Below are 17,845 nucleotides of genomic sequence, written 5' to 3' on the forward strand. Positions count from 1 at the left end.
AAAGGTCGCTCTGCATACCCCCAACAGTTTGAGACAGATACGCAACTACCTATCTGCCTACCCCTCATTAATTTGTTGCACTTCCCCACCATCCCCCACCCATTGATTAAGAAATCTGCTGCTCTCCCCACTCAACCCTCCTCCCAGCTGATTACCAATCTTCAATCTTCCCAACTCAAGAAGCTCACGGCAACGTCCACAGCAGGCACCCTTTACCTGCTCCACAACATCCAGTCTCAACCACATAAGATCCCAATGCTTTGCAGGCTCTCCTCTACTTTCCCCCTGAATCTCCTCAACCAGTCCCCCACCAACATAATCAGTTTTGTTGCATTAGAAAATAATGACGAGCATAATGTGTAGTCCATGGGCCTTGTACACTGGCAAATCTTATAGCAATAGACCTCTTGAACAAAACATTTGTTGGCTGATTGCAGACTCCCACTATAATATCTCTTTGCATTCCATTCCAAACCTTGGAGCTGTGAGTGTAAACACAGTTCAGAATTGTAACATACTGAATGCAGCCAGCACCATGTGAATGTGCAGCCTGAATGTGGAGCTGGTAGGAACAAGACTCCTCCATGCTTCACTGCAATGCAATGACTTCTGCAGTCCCTCAAGCCGAATATTGCTCAGAGTGCAATATTCAGTCTGAAGAAGAGTCTCGACCCAAAGCGTCACCTATTCCTCTTTCTCCAGAGATGCTGCCTGACCTGCTGATTTACTCCAGCATTTTGTGTTCATCTTCGGTGTAAACCAGCATCTGCAGTTCTTTCCTACTCAAAATGAGTCACTTCCTTGTTTCACATTTGTTTGTGTGTATTAATCATCTCCATTTTTAATTATTATAGTTAGAGACAACTTTATGTAGTTTTTTCTATCTTTACGCACATAAATCATTCCGAATGTTATTGCTCACCATATCATCTGATCCATTCTTGACAGTGACCCAGCTGTAGCTGTCATTGCTCAACAGAACACTGTACGATGTCACCCAGTCACTCCTGCAAGAAGAAAAGGCTGATGAATAAGATTTTGTCTTGGACTTCCTAATGTTTCCAGCTTTGTCCTCCTTTCTTTGAAAAATAATTGAATTTAATGTGAAGGGTAGAGTTTTTTGTAAAAAAAACATGGCAACTATGTCCACACTAAAAGGAAGACAGAAATACATTATTCTGCTGTAAAGTCCATTAAGCCAGGGCAATACCTGCACTCCCAGAAATGTCACAGGAAAAAGACATATCAATCACATTCGAAAAAACAAGTTGTTAAAACATTGCAGAAATGGTGCAGATTATGGGTTTATAGGAAGCAGAATATGAACAGTTAATGGATTTGAACAAAATCCTTAGCTCCATTTATTGCACACATCTTTTGATCATTCTGATGTACGGTCGGCGACCTGAAACATTGACCTAATTTCTCTTTCCACAAATGCTGCTTCGCCAGCTAAGCATTTCAGGCAGATTTTATTTTAATTCCAAATTTCTAGCATTCATATTATTTTACTTTTCTGTTGCTTAAATGTGAAATGATCCATCATAGTGTGTTTCAAGACCTTAATAAATGAGCACTGCCTGCACAGGTTTTATACAACATTAACTAATGTATCGGCTTGGCCAGGTTGGGCCGATGGGACTGTTGGATACTTGGATACTTCTTCTGCAGTTGTATAGGGCCCTGGTAAGACCACATCTGGAGTATTGTGTACAGTTTTGGTCTCTTAATTTGAGGAAGGACATCCTTGTAATTGAGGCAGTGCAGCGTAGGTTCACGAGATTGATCCCTGGGATGGCGGGACTGTCATTTGAGGAAAGATTGAAAAGACTAGGCTCGTATTCACTGGAGTTTAGAAGGATGAGAGGGAATCTTATAGAAACATAAAATTATAAAAGGACTGGACAAGCTAGATGCAGGAAAAATGTTCCCAATGTTGGGCGAGTCCAGAACCAGGGGGCCACAGTCTTAGAATAAAGGGCAGGCCATTTAAAACTGAGGTGAGAAAAAACTTTTTCACCCAGAGAGTTGTGAATTTGTGGAATTCTCTGCCACAGAGGGCAGTGGAAGCCAAATCACTGGATGGATTTAAGAAAGAGTTAGATAGAGCTCTAGGGGCTAGTGGAATCAAGGGATATGGGGAGAAGGCAGGCATGGGTTATTGATTGGGGACGATCGGCCATGATCACAATGAATGGCGGTGCTAGCTCGAAGGGCCGAATGGCCTCCTCCTGCACCTATTTTCTATGTTTCTATGAAATACCATCCTCTTAGATGTTGTCTGCTACTTTCAGCATTTTATAATTTACCAACCTCTTCCTGGTTTAGTGCTATTACTTTCTGAAATAATCAAGAAGAGATATAGAAAAGGATCCACTTGTAACTGCATTTGGTATGTTTTTCACATCTTGAGATTCATCTGTGATGCAAGGAAAGCCTATATAATATGGTGGGCAGATTGCAACTAGATTAAATGCCGGCATTAAACTCAATTGAAATATATCCCACTCATAATGGATATTCCAACATGAACTGTGCAACAAACAATTATAAAATATTAGCACATAATTTGTACTCCAGTATTTTCTGTAAAAATGAAAAGTTAAAAATGGTGTATACTAAACATAGAAACATAGAAAATAGGTGCAGGAAGAGGCCATTTGGCCCTTCGAGCCAGCACCGCCATTCATTGTGATCATGGCTGATCATCTACAATCAGTAACCTGTGCCTGCCTTCTCCTCATATCCCTTGATTCCACTAGCCCCAAGAGCTCTATCTAACTATCTTTTAAATTAATCCAGTGAATTGGCCTCCACTGCCTTCTGTGGCAGAGAATTCCACAAATTCACAACTCTCTGGGTGAAAAAGTTACTTCTCACCTCAGTTTTAAATGGCCTCCCCTTTATTCTTAGACTGTGCCCTCTGGTTCTGGACTCCCCCAACATTGGGAACATTTTTCCTGCACCTAGCCTGTCTAGTCCTTTTATGATTTTATACGCCTCTATGAGATCCCCTCTCATCCTTCTAAACTCTAGTGAATACAAGCCTAGTCTTTCCAATCTTTCCTCATATGACAGTCCAAGATTGGCAGGTAGCACATTCAGCAGTGATTTTGCAGCAAAAGGTAAGCTGAATGTGGATAAACATAGAATAATGATGCTTCTTTTACACAAACTGTCATTATTCTCCAAAATCCACCTCCATGAGGCAATAACAAAATTTAATCATGGGTATATAAGGCTGTACATTATTAATGGGATCAAGGAAGTAACCTGTAATCTGAAGCAACTTTGATTTGATCGAAAGGCGGCTAATTTGTTTATGGTTCCAAGAGCTCCAGTCACGGCCACACTCCTAACTAAGGAGCAATGATAGCTTGTAAAGTCATAGCGTGAACTCATAACACTGAGAAGCTTTAATCAGTTGCAGCTCTTTTCATTTAGAGGTATCCTTGCACTGTCAATGGAAATTATGGAACATCATCTATCTTCTGGTTGAATTATGGTTTGTAATTTTCTGTGGAAAAAGGCCTTACCTGAACAGTCAAAATGGTTCAAATGTTCACATTATGACTCAAAACATATACCTGACACCTACTCCACATTAACTTCTTTAACCTTTGATAATTTGCCAGGATCAGCAGCTTGTTCTAATGATCGAATGCAGCATGTGGTGCAACTTCTATCACATTTAAAGTCTTTGTACTGAGTGCTAACATCATTTGCAGAGCTGGCATTCTTGCCCTCTCTGTCACAGGGTTAAAGGGGTAAGGCATCTCTTGGTCTTGTTGAGGGGGTGAAGTGTTTGTCGTGCCCTTGCACAGTGGGGAAGCAGGCTATTGTTTCCTTTCAGCAAAGAGTGAAGAGTCAAGAGTGCTTTTTGCATTATGCATTGGATATGAACTAGAACAATGAAATTATTACTTGCTGCAGCGTTACAGGTACATTAGATGCAAGGACAACAATAATAAATAAACAATAAATAATCAGTTATTCCCGTTAAGCCCATATCCCTCTATACCTTTCATGTCTCAGTCCCTGTCCAAATACCATTTAAACATTATAATTGTATCTGCCTCCACTACCTGGTCTGACTGTTCATTCCAGATAGTCACTTCCCTCTGTGGGAATAACTTACCACTCAGACCTACTTTCAATTTCTCCCTTCTCACCTTAACCTGTGTCCTTCACTTCGAGATTCCTTGGGAAAAATGACCTTCTCATCTCTCTATACTCTCTTTTAGACAATAGACAATAGACAATAGGTGCAGGAGTAGGCCATTCAGCCCTTCGAGCCAGCACCGCCATTCAATGCGATCATGGCTGATCACTCTCAATCAGTACCCCGTTCCTGCCTTCTCCCCATACCCCCTCACTCCGCTATCCTTAAGAGCTCTATCCAGCTCTCTCTTGAAAGCATCCAACGAACTGGCCTCCACTGCCTTCTGAGGCAGAGAATTCCACACCTTCACCACTCTCTGACTGAAAAAGTTCTTCCTCATCTCCGTTCTAAATGGCCTACCTCTTATTCTTAAACTGTGGCCCCTTGTTCTGGACTCCCCCAACATTGGGAACATGTTTCTTGCCTCTAATGTGTCCAATCCCCTAATTATCTTATATGTTTCAATAAGATCCCCCCTCATCCTTCTAAATTCCAGTGTATACAAGCCCAATCGCTCCAGCCTTTCAACATATGACAGTCCCGCCATTCCGGGAATTAACCTAGTGAACCTACGCTGCACGCCCTCCATAGCAAGAATATCCTTCCTCAAATTCGGAGACCAAAACTGCACACAGTACTCCAGGTGCGGTCTCACCAGGGCCCGGTACGTCTGTAGAAGGACCTCTTTGCTCCTATACTCAACTCCTCTTGTTACGAAGGCCAACATTCCATTGGCTTTCTTCACTGCCTGCTGTACCTGCATGCTTCCTTTCATTGACTGATGCACTAGGACACCCAGATCTCGTTGAACTCCCCCTCCTCCTAACTTGACACCATTCAGATAATAATCTGCCTTTCTATTCTTACGTCCAAAAATGAATAACCTCACACTTATCTACATTAAACTGCATCTGCCATGTATCCGCCCACTCACACAACCTGTCCAAGTCACCCTGCAGCCTTATTGCATCTTCCTCACAATTCGCACTACCCCCCAGCTTAGTATCATCTGCAAATTTGCTAATGGTACTTTTAATCCCTTCGTCTAAGTCATTAATGTATATCGTAAATAGCTGGGGTCCCAGCACCGAACCTTGCGGTACCCCACTGGTCACTGCCTCCCATTCCGAAAGGGACCCATTTATCCCCACTCTTGCGACCACATCTTTTCTGCATTGAACTTCACAATGCTCTGAGTGCAGTGTGACCCATGATCCGTCTCACTACAACATGACGTCCCAACTCTCATACTCAACGCCTTGGTCTATGAAGGCAAGCATACCAAATGCTTGTTTCACTACCCTTTTTATCTGTGTCATTTATTTTAGGGAATGGTGGACTTGCATCACAAGGTCCCTCTGCACATCAACGCTCCTATACATCCTACCAAACTTATATCACTTATAGGGATTAATTTAATCTGCCATTGCTCCAACCAACTTTCCAGCTGATCTATGCCCCTCTATATCCTTAGACAACCTATGCTATCTGCAACTGAAGGGTCTCAATCCGAAACGTCACCCATTCCTTCTGACCAGAGGTGCTACCTGTCCCACTGAGCTCCTCCACTATTTTGTGTCAACTCTCCCCCTAATAGCATAGTAGTTTAGTTTAGTTTATTATTGTCACCTGTACCAAGGTATTGTGAAAAGCTTTTTATGTTCCCCACACCTCAAGACCAGCAGGTCAAGTAGTTGTCCCAACACCACCTTCTCAAGGACAATTGGGATTGGGTAACTCATGCTGGCTCAGCCTTTAGAAGCCCATATGCCTGAATGAATAAAACAAATTGCTATATACAGTAAGTTGCAATCAGCCTGGTCTCATTGCACTACCTACATGAGCAGTTTACAAACAGCTTAAAGTCTGAGCATAGGTCTCAAATCTGCTTTCCCACTCAATAAAAACAAAAAACCAACAACAAATCAGGACTTGTGCTATTAACAATTGGACTTGTAACAATTGCAGTTGCTCTCAACCAGGGATACAGGCTGAAAGTTGAAGGAGAATGTGTCATTGCACATATAATCCTCAGTTTAGTTTCAGCTACAACAGTTCCAACATACAGTAGGTCTGTCGATTATTCATTGCATTAATGGACAGGAAAAGAAAGCACTGTGACAGTAGAAGGACACCACACAGATCACTCAGAATTCTAAATGGCGACTCATTTTTATGTTGGCAAGTGAACATGCAATACAACACAACTAAATACCCTGAGATGACAAACTGCAAAGAGTAACGAAGATGCCAGCGATGTTATCAATCGTTCACACTGCAACACCTCGTAACCTTAAGGGAGCGCAATTCTTCACCTGCTCTGTCTGTATCAATCAGGTAATTAATAACGCTAAGAAGTACCACCTAGAATTTATTGGTGTCACAAAGGTGAGACCAGTAGGCCAGGAACATACAGTATATTGAATGTGGTAAGGAACTCATCTCTTGTAGAATGATGGATGTATCATGCCTAGAAACATTCTGCCACTGAATTCGCTGCTTCGAAGCCACTCTCTTATTAAAGTATACAGGTGCCCGGTCTACCTCAACCTCTTTTGGAAGAGTCTTGCCTACCTCTCAAGATTTGCACTCATTTTTCATTTCATTAAACAAGCATTCAGGGGCAGTGAGCACTTAAGATAATTTGCTTTTCTCTGCAAGATTCCCACAGCCAGCACATATTGTTGACACCACTCTCCACTGCCCACCAGTAATAGTGTGAGGGTGATTGGTGGTCCTCCGAACTCACTACCTGATTGGGTGGAGGCAGGTACCCTTATTATATTTATATGGAACCAGATGAACATTTGAGTGCTCAGATACTGGACCACGACGCACCAAATTTTACTCAAAGTAAATTATGTTTCTGATCAGTTCAATTCAATTTAGTTTATTGTCACGTGTACGTGAGGGCAGCATGGTGGCGCAGCGGTAGAGTTGTTGCCTTTACAGCACTTGCAGCGCCAAAGCCCCGGATTCGATCCTGACTACGGATGCAGAACGTACGGAGTTTATACGTTCTCTCCATGATAGCATGGGTTTTCTCCAAGTTCTTTGGTTTTCTCCCACACTCCGAAGTACAGGGTTTTAGATTAATTGGCTTTGTATAAATGTAAATTGCCGTGTGTGTGTGTGTGTGTGTGTGTGTGTGTGTGTGTGTGTGTGTGTGTGTGTGTGTGTGTGTGTGTGTGTGTGTGTGTGTGTGTGTGTGCGTGTGTGTGTGTGTGTGTGTGTATGTGTGTGTGTGTGTGTGTGTAAGTTAGTGTTAACAGGCAGGGCGGACTCGGTTGGCCGAAGGGCCTGCTTCCGCGCTGTATCACTGAAATTAACTAAACTAAACTACAGTAAAACGCTTTCGAGTTCCGAGTATCGATTGTGAAATGAGGTCAGGCATCTCCAATTGTGATCTACTCCAGCATGCCTCATAATTCCCCAGTGTTATCCACCCAATAACATTAAACCTCATGCAATGGCATGTCCTACCTATCCTGACATGACTGTAGCCCAAAGCTCCAGAAAACGATCACTGAGGAATATTCACAAGGGAACTAAGATTACTGTGCGGTACATTCTTGCTTTACTCATTTTAAAGGGAGATTCTGCTGACATTGAGATATCTTATCACGTGACTCCAAAGATGTCTGCAGGCTATTCAAAATCCGCCCAAGGTCCAAAGAATTTCATAAAAGTTTACTTTCACTGTATTTCATAGAAAGATAGAAACATAGAAAATAGGTGCAGGAGTAGGCCATTCGGCCCTTCGAGCCTGCACTGCCATTCAATATGATCATGGCTGATCATCCAGCTCAGTAGCCTGTACCTGCCTTCTCTCCATACCCCCTGATCCCTTTAGCAAAAGGGGCCACATCTAACTCCCTCTTAAATATAGCCAATGAACTGGCCTCAACTACCTTCTGTGGCAGAGAATTCCACAGACTCACCACTCTCTGTGTGAAGAAATGTTTTCTCATCTCGGTCCTAAAAGACTTCCCCCTTATCCTTAAGCTGTGACCCCTGGTTCTGGACTCCCCCAACATCGGGAACAATCTTCCCGCATCTAGCCTCTCCAACCCCTTAAGAATTTTATATGTTTCTATAAGATCCCCCCTCAGTCTTCTAAATTCCAGCGAGTACAAGCCCAGTCTATCCAGTCTTTCCTCATATGAAAGTCCCGCCATCCCAGGGATCAATCTGGTGAACCTTCTCTGTACTCCCTCTAAGGCAAGAACGTCTTTCCTCAGGTTAGGAGACCAAAACTGCACACAATACTCCAGGTGCGGTCTCACTAAGGCCCTGTACAACTGCAGCAGAACCTCCCTGCTCCTAAACTCAAATCCTGTTGCTATGAATGCCAACATACCATTCGCTTTCTTCACTGCCTGCTGCACCTGCATGCTTGCTTTCAATGACTGGTGCACCATGACACCCAGGTCACGTTGCATCTCCCCTTCTCCCAATCGGTCACCATTCAGGTAATACTCTGCTTTCCTGTTCTTGCCGCCAAAGTGGATAACCTCACATTTATCCACATTATATTGCATCTGCCATGCATTTGCCCACTCGCCTATTCTATCCAAGTTTCATTACTGAGCTACTGGTTCATTGGGTGCCCTACTCCCTACAGCCATCCATTACAGAAGACTTTCGGATTGAGTTTGCAAACAGCTGAGGAAGCGTTGGAACTACAAGGTAGGAGGCACAGAAAATGTCCATTGGCAAAGACTGTCTGCAGAAACACTATTTAGAGATGCTCATCCCACCTAGGTCTATCTGGTGAACAATGTCTTCACAGACTCAAGTTTTCTAAGGCAGTAGTAAATGAGATCTGTGACACTCTGGGATCAACGCAACAATGCAGTACAGTGGTGCAGCAGTAGTGTTGCTGCCTTACAGCGCCAGAGACCCGGGTTCAATCCTGACTGCAGGTGCTGTCTGTAAGGAATTTGTATGTTCATCCTGTGACCGCATGGGATTTCTCCGGGTGCTCCGGTTTCCTCCCACATTCCAAAGACATACAGGTTTGTAGGTTAATTGGCTCAAAAGCTTTTACCAAATTTAGCTTTTAGTTTTAGCTTTAGTTTTAGACATACGGCGCGGAAACAGGCCCTTCGGCCCACCTAGTCCATGCCGACCAGCCATCCCCACACAGTTATGTTATCCTACACACACGAGGGACAATTTACAATTTTACCAAGTCAATTAACCTACAAACCTGTACGTCTTTAGAGTGTGAGAAAAACCGGAGATCCCAGAGAAAATCCATGCAGATCACGGGGAGAACGTACAAACTCCATGCAGACGGCACCCATAGTCAGGATTTAACCCAGGTCTCTGGCGCTGCAAGGCAGCAATTCTACCGCTGCAATCTAATACTTCGAAATAATCCATACGCCGTGGGGCTACAGCTTGGTTATGGGAAATGTGATTAGCCAAAATACTGCTTTTTAATAAACATGGTCACCATGGTTGAATGGCATTCATTTTATGTTGTAAATTTCTATGATTTAATGATTTAAAAGTAGATCCTTAAACCCCTATCAGGATAGTTGGCTTCACTCTCGGTCATTATTGAGCCAAGCATGAGTGGTTCATGGCCTGGAACTGTAGACCTAGAAAGAGCAAGCGGGCAAATGTAGACCCAGAATGAACAGTAGGGGTGGCACAATGGTGCAGCTGGTAGAGCTGCTGTCTCACAGCACCAGAGACCTGGGTTTGATCCTGACCTCAGATGCTGTCTGTGTGGAGTTTGCACATTCTCCATGTGACCGTGTGGGATTCTTCCTGGTTTTCTGGTTTGCTCCCACATTCCAGAGAAGTGCAGGTGTATAGGTTCATTGATTTCTGTAAATTGCCCCTAGTGTGTAGGGAGTGGAAGAGAAGGTGGGATAACATGGAACTAGTGTGAACGGGTGACCGAAGGTCGGCGTGATAGAAGGCTGTTTCCATGCTGTATTTCTAAACTAAACTAAACAAAACAAAACAAAACTGAATAAACTAAACTGAACTTCAATGACAGGAACGTACAATTTGCACATTTAAACAGTCTCCTGCTTGTTATTGCTGCACCTAAAACTGTGATCAGGCAGCAGGACTGAAGAGATTGTGAGACTAACCACTCCATCAGCCCTGGCGTGTTAACAGCACCTTTACAGAAGAAAAATAGACAGCAAGCTGTCAGAAATTGTCCTTTGCTTATTATGAGAGCAGGAAATATGTGAAATTTTGATAACAATTCAGGGGAATTTGGCCTGTATTCCAGTCAATCAATAAATCCGAAGAAATTGGAATAGGAGACTGTAAGGCCTCTCAATTCTGCTCCGCCATGCGATAAGATTATGGCTAATTTGATCTTGGTCTCAACTGCTTTCCTTCCTGTCAAGAGAGGGGAATCAGAGGGTGAACACTTCTGTCATCTTGCTCCACCAAGGCCTGCTGGAGCTACCACTTACTAGCCAGTTTAACTCCCCTTCCCATTCCTACCTTTCTGTCCTTAACTTCCTCTGTTGCCAGTGAGACCGCCATAAGCTGGAAGAACAGAATCTCATATTCCACTTGGGTAGCCTCAAACCCAACAGTATGAACATCAGATTCTCTAGTTTCACGCCATACACTCCCTAACCCCCAACCCAGGTGCATACACATTGTTCCCACTACCCGAGTGGTACTGCTTTCTTTCTCTCCTCCGTATGCTCATCTCCCATCCCCGAGTACCATATTTCCCTTTTACCTCCATTCATTCCCCTTCCCCCCCATCCAGTTCCACCCATATTCCTCCCTCTGGCTTTACATTTCATCCCTCCTTTTCTTTCCTTATCAGAGACCCTACATTCTCTTTTTCACCTCTTAGCCTTTTGTCACTTGTTCTACTCATCTGCCATCAATCCCTCTCTCATCTGTATTCACCTATCAATTGCCAAGCTTTGCCCCATCCTCCCCTCTCTTTTCCAGCTTTCACCCTCTCTAATCCATCAGGCTGAACAACGTTGGGCATTCCCCCCACAGATGAACCCTGACCTGCTGAGTTCCTCCAGCATTTTATATTTTGCTCCAGATTCCAGTCCAGCTTCTTGTGTCTGTCAGTCAGCTCTCTGCTAGGTTGAGGTAACCCTTTTAACCAGCATAAGCTATCCCCTCACACAAGGTATATAAGCTTCAACTGATTTGACCCAGAACTCAAGCAAAACATTTTCAATTTGTCAATTTATAGTGATAAACAGCACAGCCACAGGTCCTTTGGTCCACCAATTCCACACTGACTGACCGTAAACCATTGACATTAATCCTACTTTTGTCTCATTTTTCATTCTCTATATTCAATAGATTCTGCCACTCACCTACACTCTCGGACAACTTGCTGTGGCCAATTTACTACCAATTTCAAGAGAGCCAAGAGTGTTTTATTGTCATATGTCCCGGACAGAGCAATGAAATTCTCAATTGCAGCAGCTCAACAATTTGCAGGTCTTTGGGAGATCAGAGGAAACCGACCAGCCAGAGAAAACCTACACGGTCACAGGGAATCCATGCAAATTACACACAGGCAACATCTGAAGTTAGGAAGGTTGATGAAAGGTTTTTGTTCCCAGAAATTAAATTGCTATGAAATAAAATTTCTGTGCTTAAACAATCCATAGTGTTGCTGGTGCAGGTCTGTTGTGATCTTGGATCGCAGTCAGTGTTAGAATGCCCTTGAGCATTCTAAGCCCAAAGTGTGGCCGTTTATCTTATTAATGCACAAGTCACGATTATAACTGGCTCAGTATTGAAAACTACTGACCCTTCCCTGGGTTAGTCGGCTCACACTGCTAAATTACAGGACTGCTGAAAGTGGATGTGTCTCTGCTGAAGTGGTTGCAAGTGAAGCTGTGCATGGGAAGGAACAGGGTCAATTGTTCTTTGATTGTAAATCTTGGCAGGATTTAATGCGAATGGAGACATCAACTTGTATTCAAAGTAAAATAAAGTAACTATATAAAACTCTGAAAATAGAACATTTTACCAATTTTCATATGTTATGGAAGGCAGCAAGAACTTAGTAAACAGCCCATCAACTCATCGCTGTTTCTCCTGCAACTACAGAAACCAAGTAACCTACCAACATGTATTTAGGATGGGGGGGGGGGGGGGGGGGGGAAGCGGGAGCACCTAGAGAAAACCCAGTGTGTGAAGATTCCACGCAGTTAGCACCAAAGACGAGAATCAAACGTGGATTGCCGGAACTATGCAGCAACAGCGCTCAGAACAAGCTGTGAGCCTGAGGATCAACAGGCTTAGAAGATATCCAAGCAGTTACAGCACCTTTGAAATACATTTTTCCTCACAATAACAAATGTTCTGTCTATATATATATATATATATATATATATATATATATATATATATAGATATATCAAGGTATCACAAAATGCTGGAGTAACTCAGCAGGTCAGGCAGGATCTAGGAGAGAGGGAATGGGTAACGTTTCGGCTCGAGACCCTTCTTCGGTCTGAAGAAGGGTCTCGACCCGAAACATCACCCATTCCTTCTCTCCTAGATGCTGCCCGACCTGCTGAGTTACTCCAGCATTTTGTGATACCTTCGATTTGTACCAGCATCTGCAGTTATTTTCCTATAGATATATCAAGACTGGCTTAAATGTCATCGACTCCAATTTGAGTTAATTTTACACTTTTCCTGTTGGCAAGTTGCAACAATAAAACAATGTACAGAACAATCATGGGTCTATAACAATATTGCATTGGCAATCTGAATGTAAAAGATTGAGACCAATGCAAAGGATATCAGGCAGATTTCCACTTAACAAATAAAAGGCATGCGCGAGCTGGGAAATTAGGCAATGATTGATTATGCTGGCTTGGGTCTGAATGTATTTATGTATAAATATTAAGGCATATGACTGGGCTCTATAAATAATAGTGTACTGCCTTTAAAAAAGTAAATAAGAGGTTGGATTTAATACAAAGTACAAAAGTGGCATTACACTGAACGTTGATGAAACATCTGCAGAGTATATAAATACTGGGCATCACATCTTAAGAGCAATCGATGCTCTTGTAAAGGCACAAGGGATGTATTGCCTGAAAGGTAGAACAGGTGATGGAGATATGCAGTGAGACAGAAATATGAGTTGCTCGTTTTGAAGTTGATAACATTAAGAGAGATAACAGTCTCTTTAAAATCCTGAACGTTTTTAATGAGTGAAAAAATAAACACTTTTCAGTGGCATAAGGTGAGTAACCAGGGGGCACAGCTCCATGCAATTTGGCAGAAGAAAAGAGCAGGCTTTTTTTGTATTGTCGATAATGATCTAGATGGATCTGCCAGAAGGGAAAGTGGCAATTGCAGATATATTTGAAGAAAATCACTCCTTCACAGCTGGGAACTGAGGAATATCTCATAATTCTTGAATACGAGTTGCTATTTGATTGATTGATTGAAAGATACTGCACAGAAACAGGCCCTTCGGCCCATCAAGTCCACACTGACCATCAATCACCCATTCACACTAATTCTATGTTGTCATACTTTTACATCCACTCCTTACCCACTTGGGGGCAATTTACAGAGGCCATTTAATCTACAATCCCTCTCATCTTTGGGACATGGGGAGAAACCGGAGCATCAGAGGAAACCCATGTGGTCACAACTAGAACTTGCAAACGCCACACGGACAGCACCCGAGGGCAGGATCAAACCAAGGTCTCTGGGGCTTTGAGGCAGTATCTCTACCAGCTGCACCACTGTGTCACCCTTATGTTTATGTTGGGCTCCATTTAAGCAGTGTCGAAGGTCAAAGGCAGCACGTTCAAAGCAGGGCAGAGAATTACAGTGACAAAATGTTTGCAACCATTAACCTGTTCCCCAGAGAGCTAGATTTCTATCCCATCCACACTGTTTCATTAAACAGATAGTGGTGCATGGGAAAAGAATTGTGCTATTTATCACTGGTAAGTCTATTTCTAAAGAGGGTGGAAATAAAATCCAAGAAGTGAAGAAATAGATGGAATGGAATATTTTATTTGGAATACTTTATTGTTATATGTGACTAGGCACAGTGAGATTCTTTGCTTGCATACCCAATGTATGCAACCATACATAGATCTGTAACCGTTGGGAATGGCTGGGATTTGGAAGCATAGCTACAGCAAGGGTAGAAACAGAAATTGATGGCGTTTTGTAGAGCCATCTGACTGAGGGCATCAATGGGAGTGCTGCCTTCCTGCACTGCAGAATTCATGATTGCAATTGTGTAGCTGTTCCCTTGAAACATGCAGAATTTGTTAACAATACATCCTTCAAACTCGAGTTGCTTAGTTAACATATCACGAGTCCATATATTTGGACAGTGAAGATATGGACACAAAATGCTGGAGTAACTCAGCGGGTCAGGTAGCATCTCTGGAGCATCTCTGGTGGCACGGTGGCACAGCGGTAGAGTTGCTGCCTTGCAGCGAATGCAACGCCGGAGACCCGGGTTCGATTCCAACTCCAGGTGCTGTCTGTACGGAGTTTGTATGTTTTCCCCGTGACCTGCGTGGATTTTCTCTGAGGTCTACGGTTTCCTCCCACACTCCAAAGACGTACAGGTTTGTAGGTTGATTGGCCTGGTAAATGTAAAACTTGTCCCTAGTGGGTGTAGGATAGTGTTAGTGTGCAGGGATCGCTGGTCGGCGCGGACCCGGTGGGCCGAAAGGGACTGTTTCCGTTCTGTATCTTTAAATTAAAAGGAATGGGTGACGTTTCGGGTTGAGACCCTGAAGATACAGTTTTTAGGGCTAATGGAATCAAGGGATATGGGGGGAAAAGCAGGAACGGGGTACTGATTTTGGATGATCAGCCATGATCATTTTGAATGGTGGTGCTGGCTTGAAGGGGCGAATGGCCCACTCCTGCACCTATTTTCTATGTTTCTATTCCTCTCCAGAGATGCTGCTTTTTCTGCTGAGTTACTCCAGCTTTTTGTGTCTATCTTCAGTTTAAACCAGCATCTGCAGTTCCTCCCTACACATATGATTTCATTCAGCATGCAGTAAAATGGCGGTGCAGGCTCGAAGGGCCGAATGGCCTACTCCTGCACCTATGTTTCTAAAATGCAGAACAGATTGGAAAAAAATCATCCAAAAGTGAACTCTTAAAGCAAAATTCAGACAATAAATGTTAAATGATGAATTTGTCCAATTTAAGTAGGGTCTTTTGTCCCAGTAGTTTGAAATAAAATTTTGGAATGAAATACTTTATTGTCACATGTGACGAGGCAGTGACGTTCTTTGCTTGCATACCCAACGTATACAAATAGCGGCCACCAAACTTACAAAGCACGCCGGCTCCTCCTTTTGTTATCCCCCCCCCCCACCCCACCACAGCGGTTTCCCCACGCTGGGTCCCCATTATCCTTTGTTCTCCCCCCACCTCCCTCACGGAGGTTCCCCCATCCCGGGTCCTCCATTGTTCTTCCCCTCCCCCCTCACGGAGGTCCCCCCCACGCCGGGTCCTCCATTGTTCTTCCCCTCCCCCCTCACGGCGGTCCCCCCACGCCGGGTCCTCCATTGTTCTTCCCCTCCCCCCTCACGGCGGTCCCCCCACGCCGAATCCTCCATTGCTCTTCCCCTCCCCCCTCATGGTGGTCCCCCCCATCCCGGATCCTCCATTGTTCTTCCCCTCCCCCCTCACGGCGGTTCCCCCCACGCCAGATCCTCCATTGTTCTTCCCCTCCCCCCTCACGGCGGTTCTCCTGCTCTCATCGACCGTCGACCGCGTGTCGACCCGCGAGGCTTCACCACCGCCGAGGCCTCATCGTCGCGAGGCTTCACTACTGCCGCCGCATTTTGTTAATGATCCGAGTGAACTTTGTCAACTTCTCATCAGAGTCATGTGAAATCGTAAATTCTCAGATAGTCCATGCAGAATAACTAGGACAAGAGAAACTGGAGTGGGCTCCTAAAGACTGCCAGTTAATATAACGTTAACCAAGTATGACTGACAAGAATTATGTGCCCTGATAATATTCTCATCCTTATCTTCCACCAGTGTGAGTAAATGAAAATAAGATAGCTTGTTAAAATGTGCACCCTAATTATCGACTGTATTAACAATTCAACAAATTCATTATCCCACCGGTAGAGTCATCCTTATTAAATAATCTGCAAAGAATCTAATGAGTTCAGAGATAACCAGCAAAATTTATAGCCTTTTCAAAAGGTATTCAACACATGCACACCACTGCTGCCTTCCATCATTTATTTATTTTTAATTAGCACCCACTCTGCAGATTGCTTTGCTCTGGAAGATGGCATGAAGCATTTCCACCCACACATCAAGCATTAGGAGGACTCACAAGACAACAAGGCAGATAAAAAAAAACAAAAAGACATCAAATTTCAAAGAGACATTTCAGTCGCATTAGGCTTCTGCTTTTAATTCATGGTCTTTCAGTCACAGTCAACCCCTATGGCTAACATCCGCTACACTTTCGTTAAATGCTCTGATTTAAAGTAGTAATTAGGGTGAGAATCTCCTACGTCACAGAGGTTCCTCTAAATAAATAGTCGATCTAAATGAGTAAAACCAGGGAGGCTTTCCTGCTTGCTTCATGCCGACAGCATTCCACAGCCGAACACAAACAGAATTTGACATTAATGGATACTGGCCTTGTAGTTCAACTGTGATTTTAATGAGAGCTGCATGATCCTTTAATAGTCCCAGTGGTCTGCTTGCAATTTCCACTTCTGTGGTGGCTGCTAGGCATAAACAAAGTTGATCGTTCTGTCGGCTCGTGATCAGGCACCATGGAAGGAAGACATTGCATGAGTTTAATTGCTACACATATAGAGATTTCTGCATGCATCTCCGCAGTGGATGTTTCAATCAAAATATTGAAGTGAAAAGTAGAATTCTCTTATTTACCAGGTGTGGCCAAGTGAAACTCTCAAATTCACGAAGACAGGATGATTTCGAAATGCACGTCAGCTTAAAAGATGTAGCTTAAAACTCCTCAATTTGGTAAAAGTATTGTCACAGCCATCCCTCTACTTCTAATGAATGTACTTGTGCTGATTGGACAGAGTGCCCTTTGTGGGTCGTGGTTTGCTGCTTTTAATCTGTCATTTGGATGCTGGTCTTGGCAATGCGGCTGCTAGACTCTGCTGTATAAAGTGGAATAACTAGAGAAACATAAGAAGCAACTGCCCTATTTTATTTCACGTGCATCTGGTCCCTTAACCTGATAGAATATTTGCATGTAGCACTGGGGTTGCATGTAGCATGGTTGAGTTGCTGCCTTACAGCGCCAGAGACCCAGGTTCGATCCTGACTACGGATGCTGTCTGTACAGAGTTTGTACGTTCTCCCTGCGTGGGTTTTCTCCGGGTGCTCTGGTTTCCTCCGACATTCTAAAGACGTATAGTGTTGTTAGGGATTTGGCTTTGGTAAGTTGTAAAAATAACATCCCTTGTGTGTAGGATAGTGTTAGTGTATGGGGTGATCACTGGTCGACCCAGACTCGGTAGGCCAAAAAGCCTGTTTCCGCGCTGTATCATTAAAGTCTAAAAGTCTAAAGTCACTCAGAGTGGAATTTGTTGAATGTTTCCTTAATTAATAAACAAAGGCCTCTACTCGAGAGGCCACAACACTGGATCCCTTCTTGTGGAATGAGGTAGGCCAAGTGACTGAAGTTTCACTGGAGGA

The 17,845-nt window shown here is 43.6% G+C and overlaps 1 protein-coding gene across 1 annotated transcript in view; it reads right to left on the reverse strand.

Annotated features, from left to right (window-relative positions):
• Positions 1-17,845, reverse strand: part of cpxm2 (carboxypeptidase X (M14 family), member 2) — a 133,742-nt gene that overhangs the window by 52,557 nt on the left and 63,340 nt on the right. Inside the window, exon 5 of the mRNA XM_078413571.1 lies at positions 923-1,007. Coding sequence (XP_078269697.1) covers positions 923-1,007 — 85 coding nt within the window. The remainder of the gene's footprint in view (positions 1-922; positions 1,008-17,845) is intronic.

This window comes from Rhinoraja longicauda, chromosome 16 (assembly GCF_053455715.1).
Source record: "Rhinoraja longicauda isolate Sanriku21f chromosome 16, sRhiLon1.1, whole genome shotgun sequence".
Lineage (NCBI taxonomy): Eukaryota > Metazoa > Chordata > Chondrichthyes > Rajiformes > Arhynchobatidae > Rhinoraja > Rhinoraja longicauda.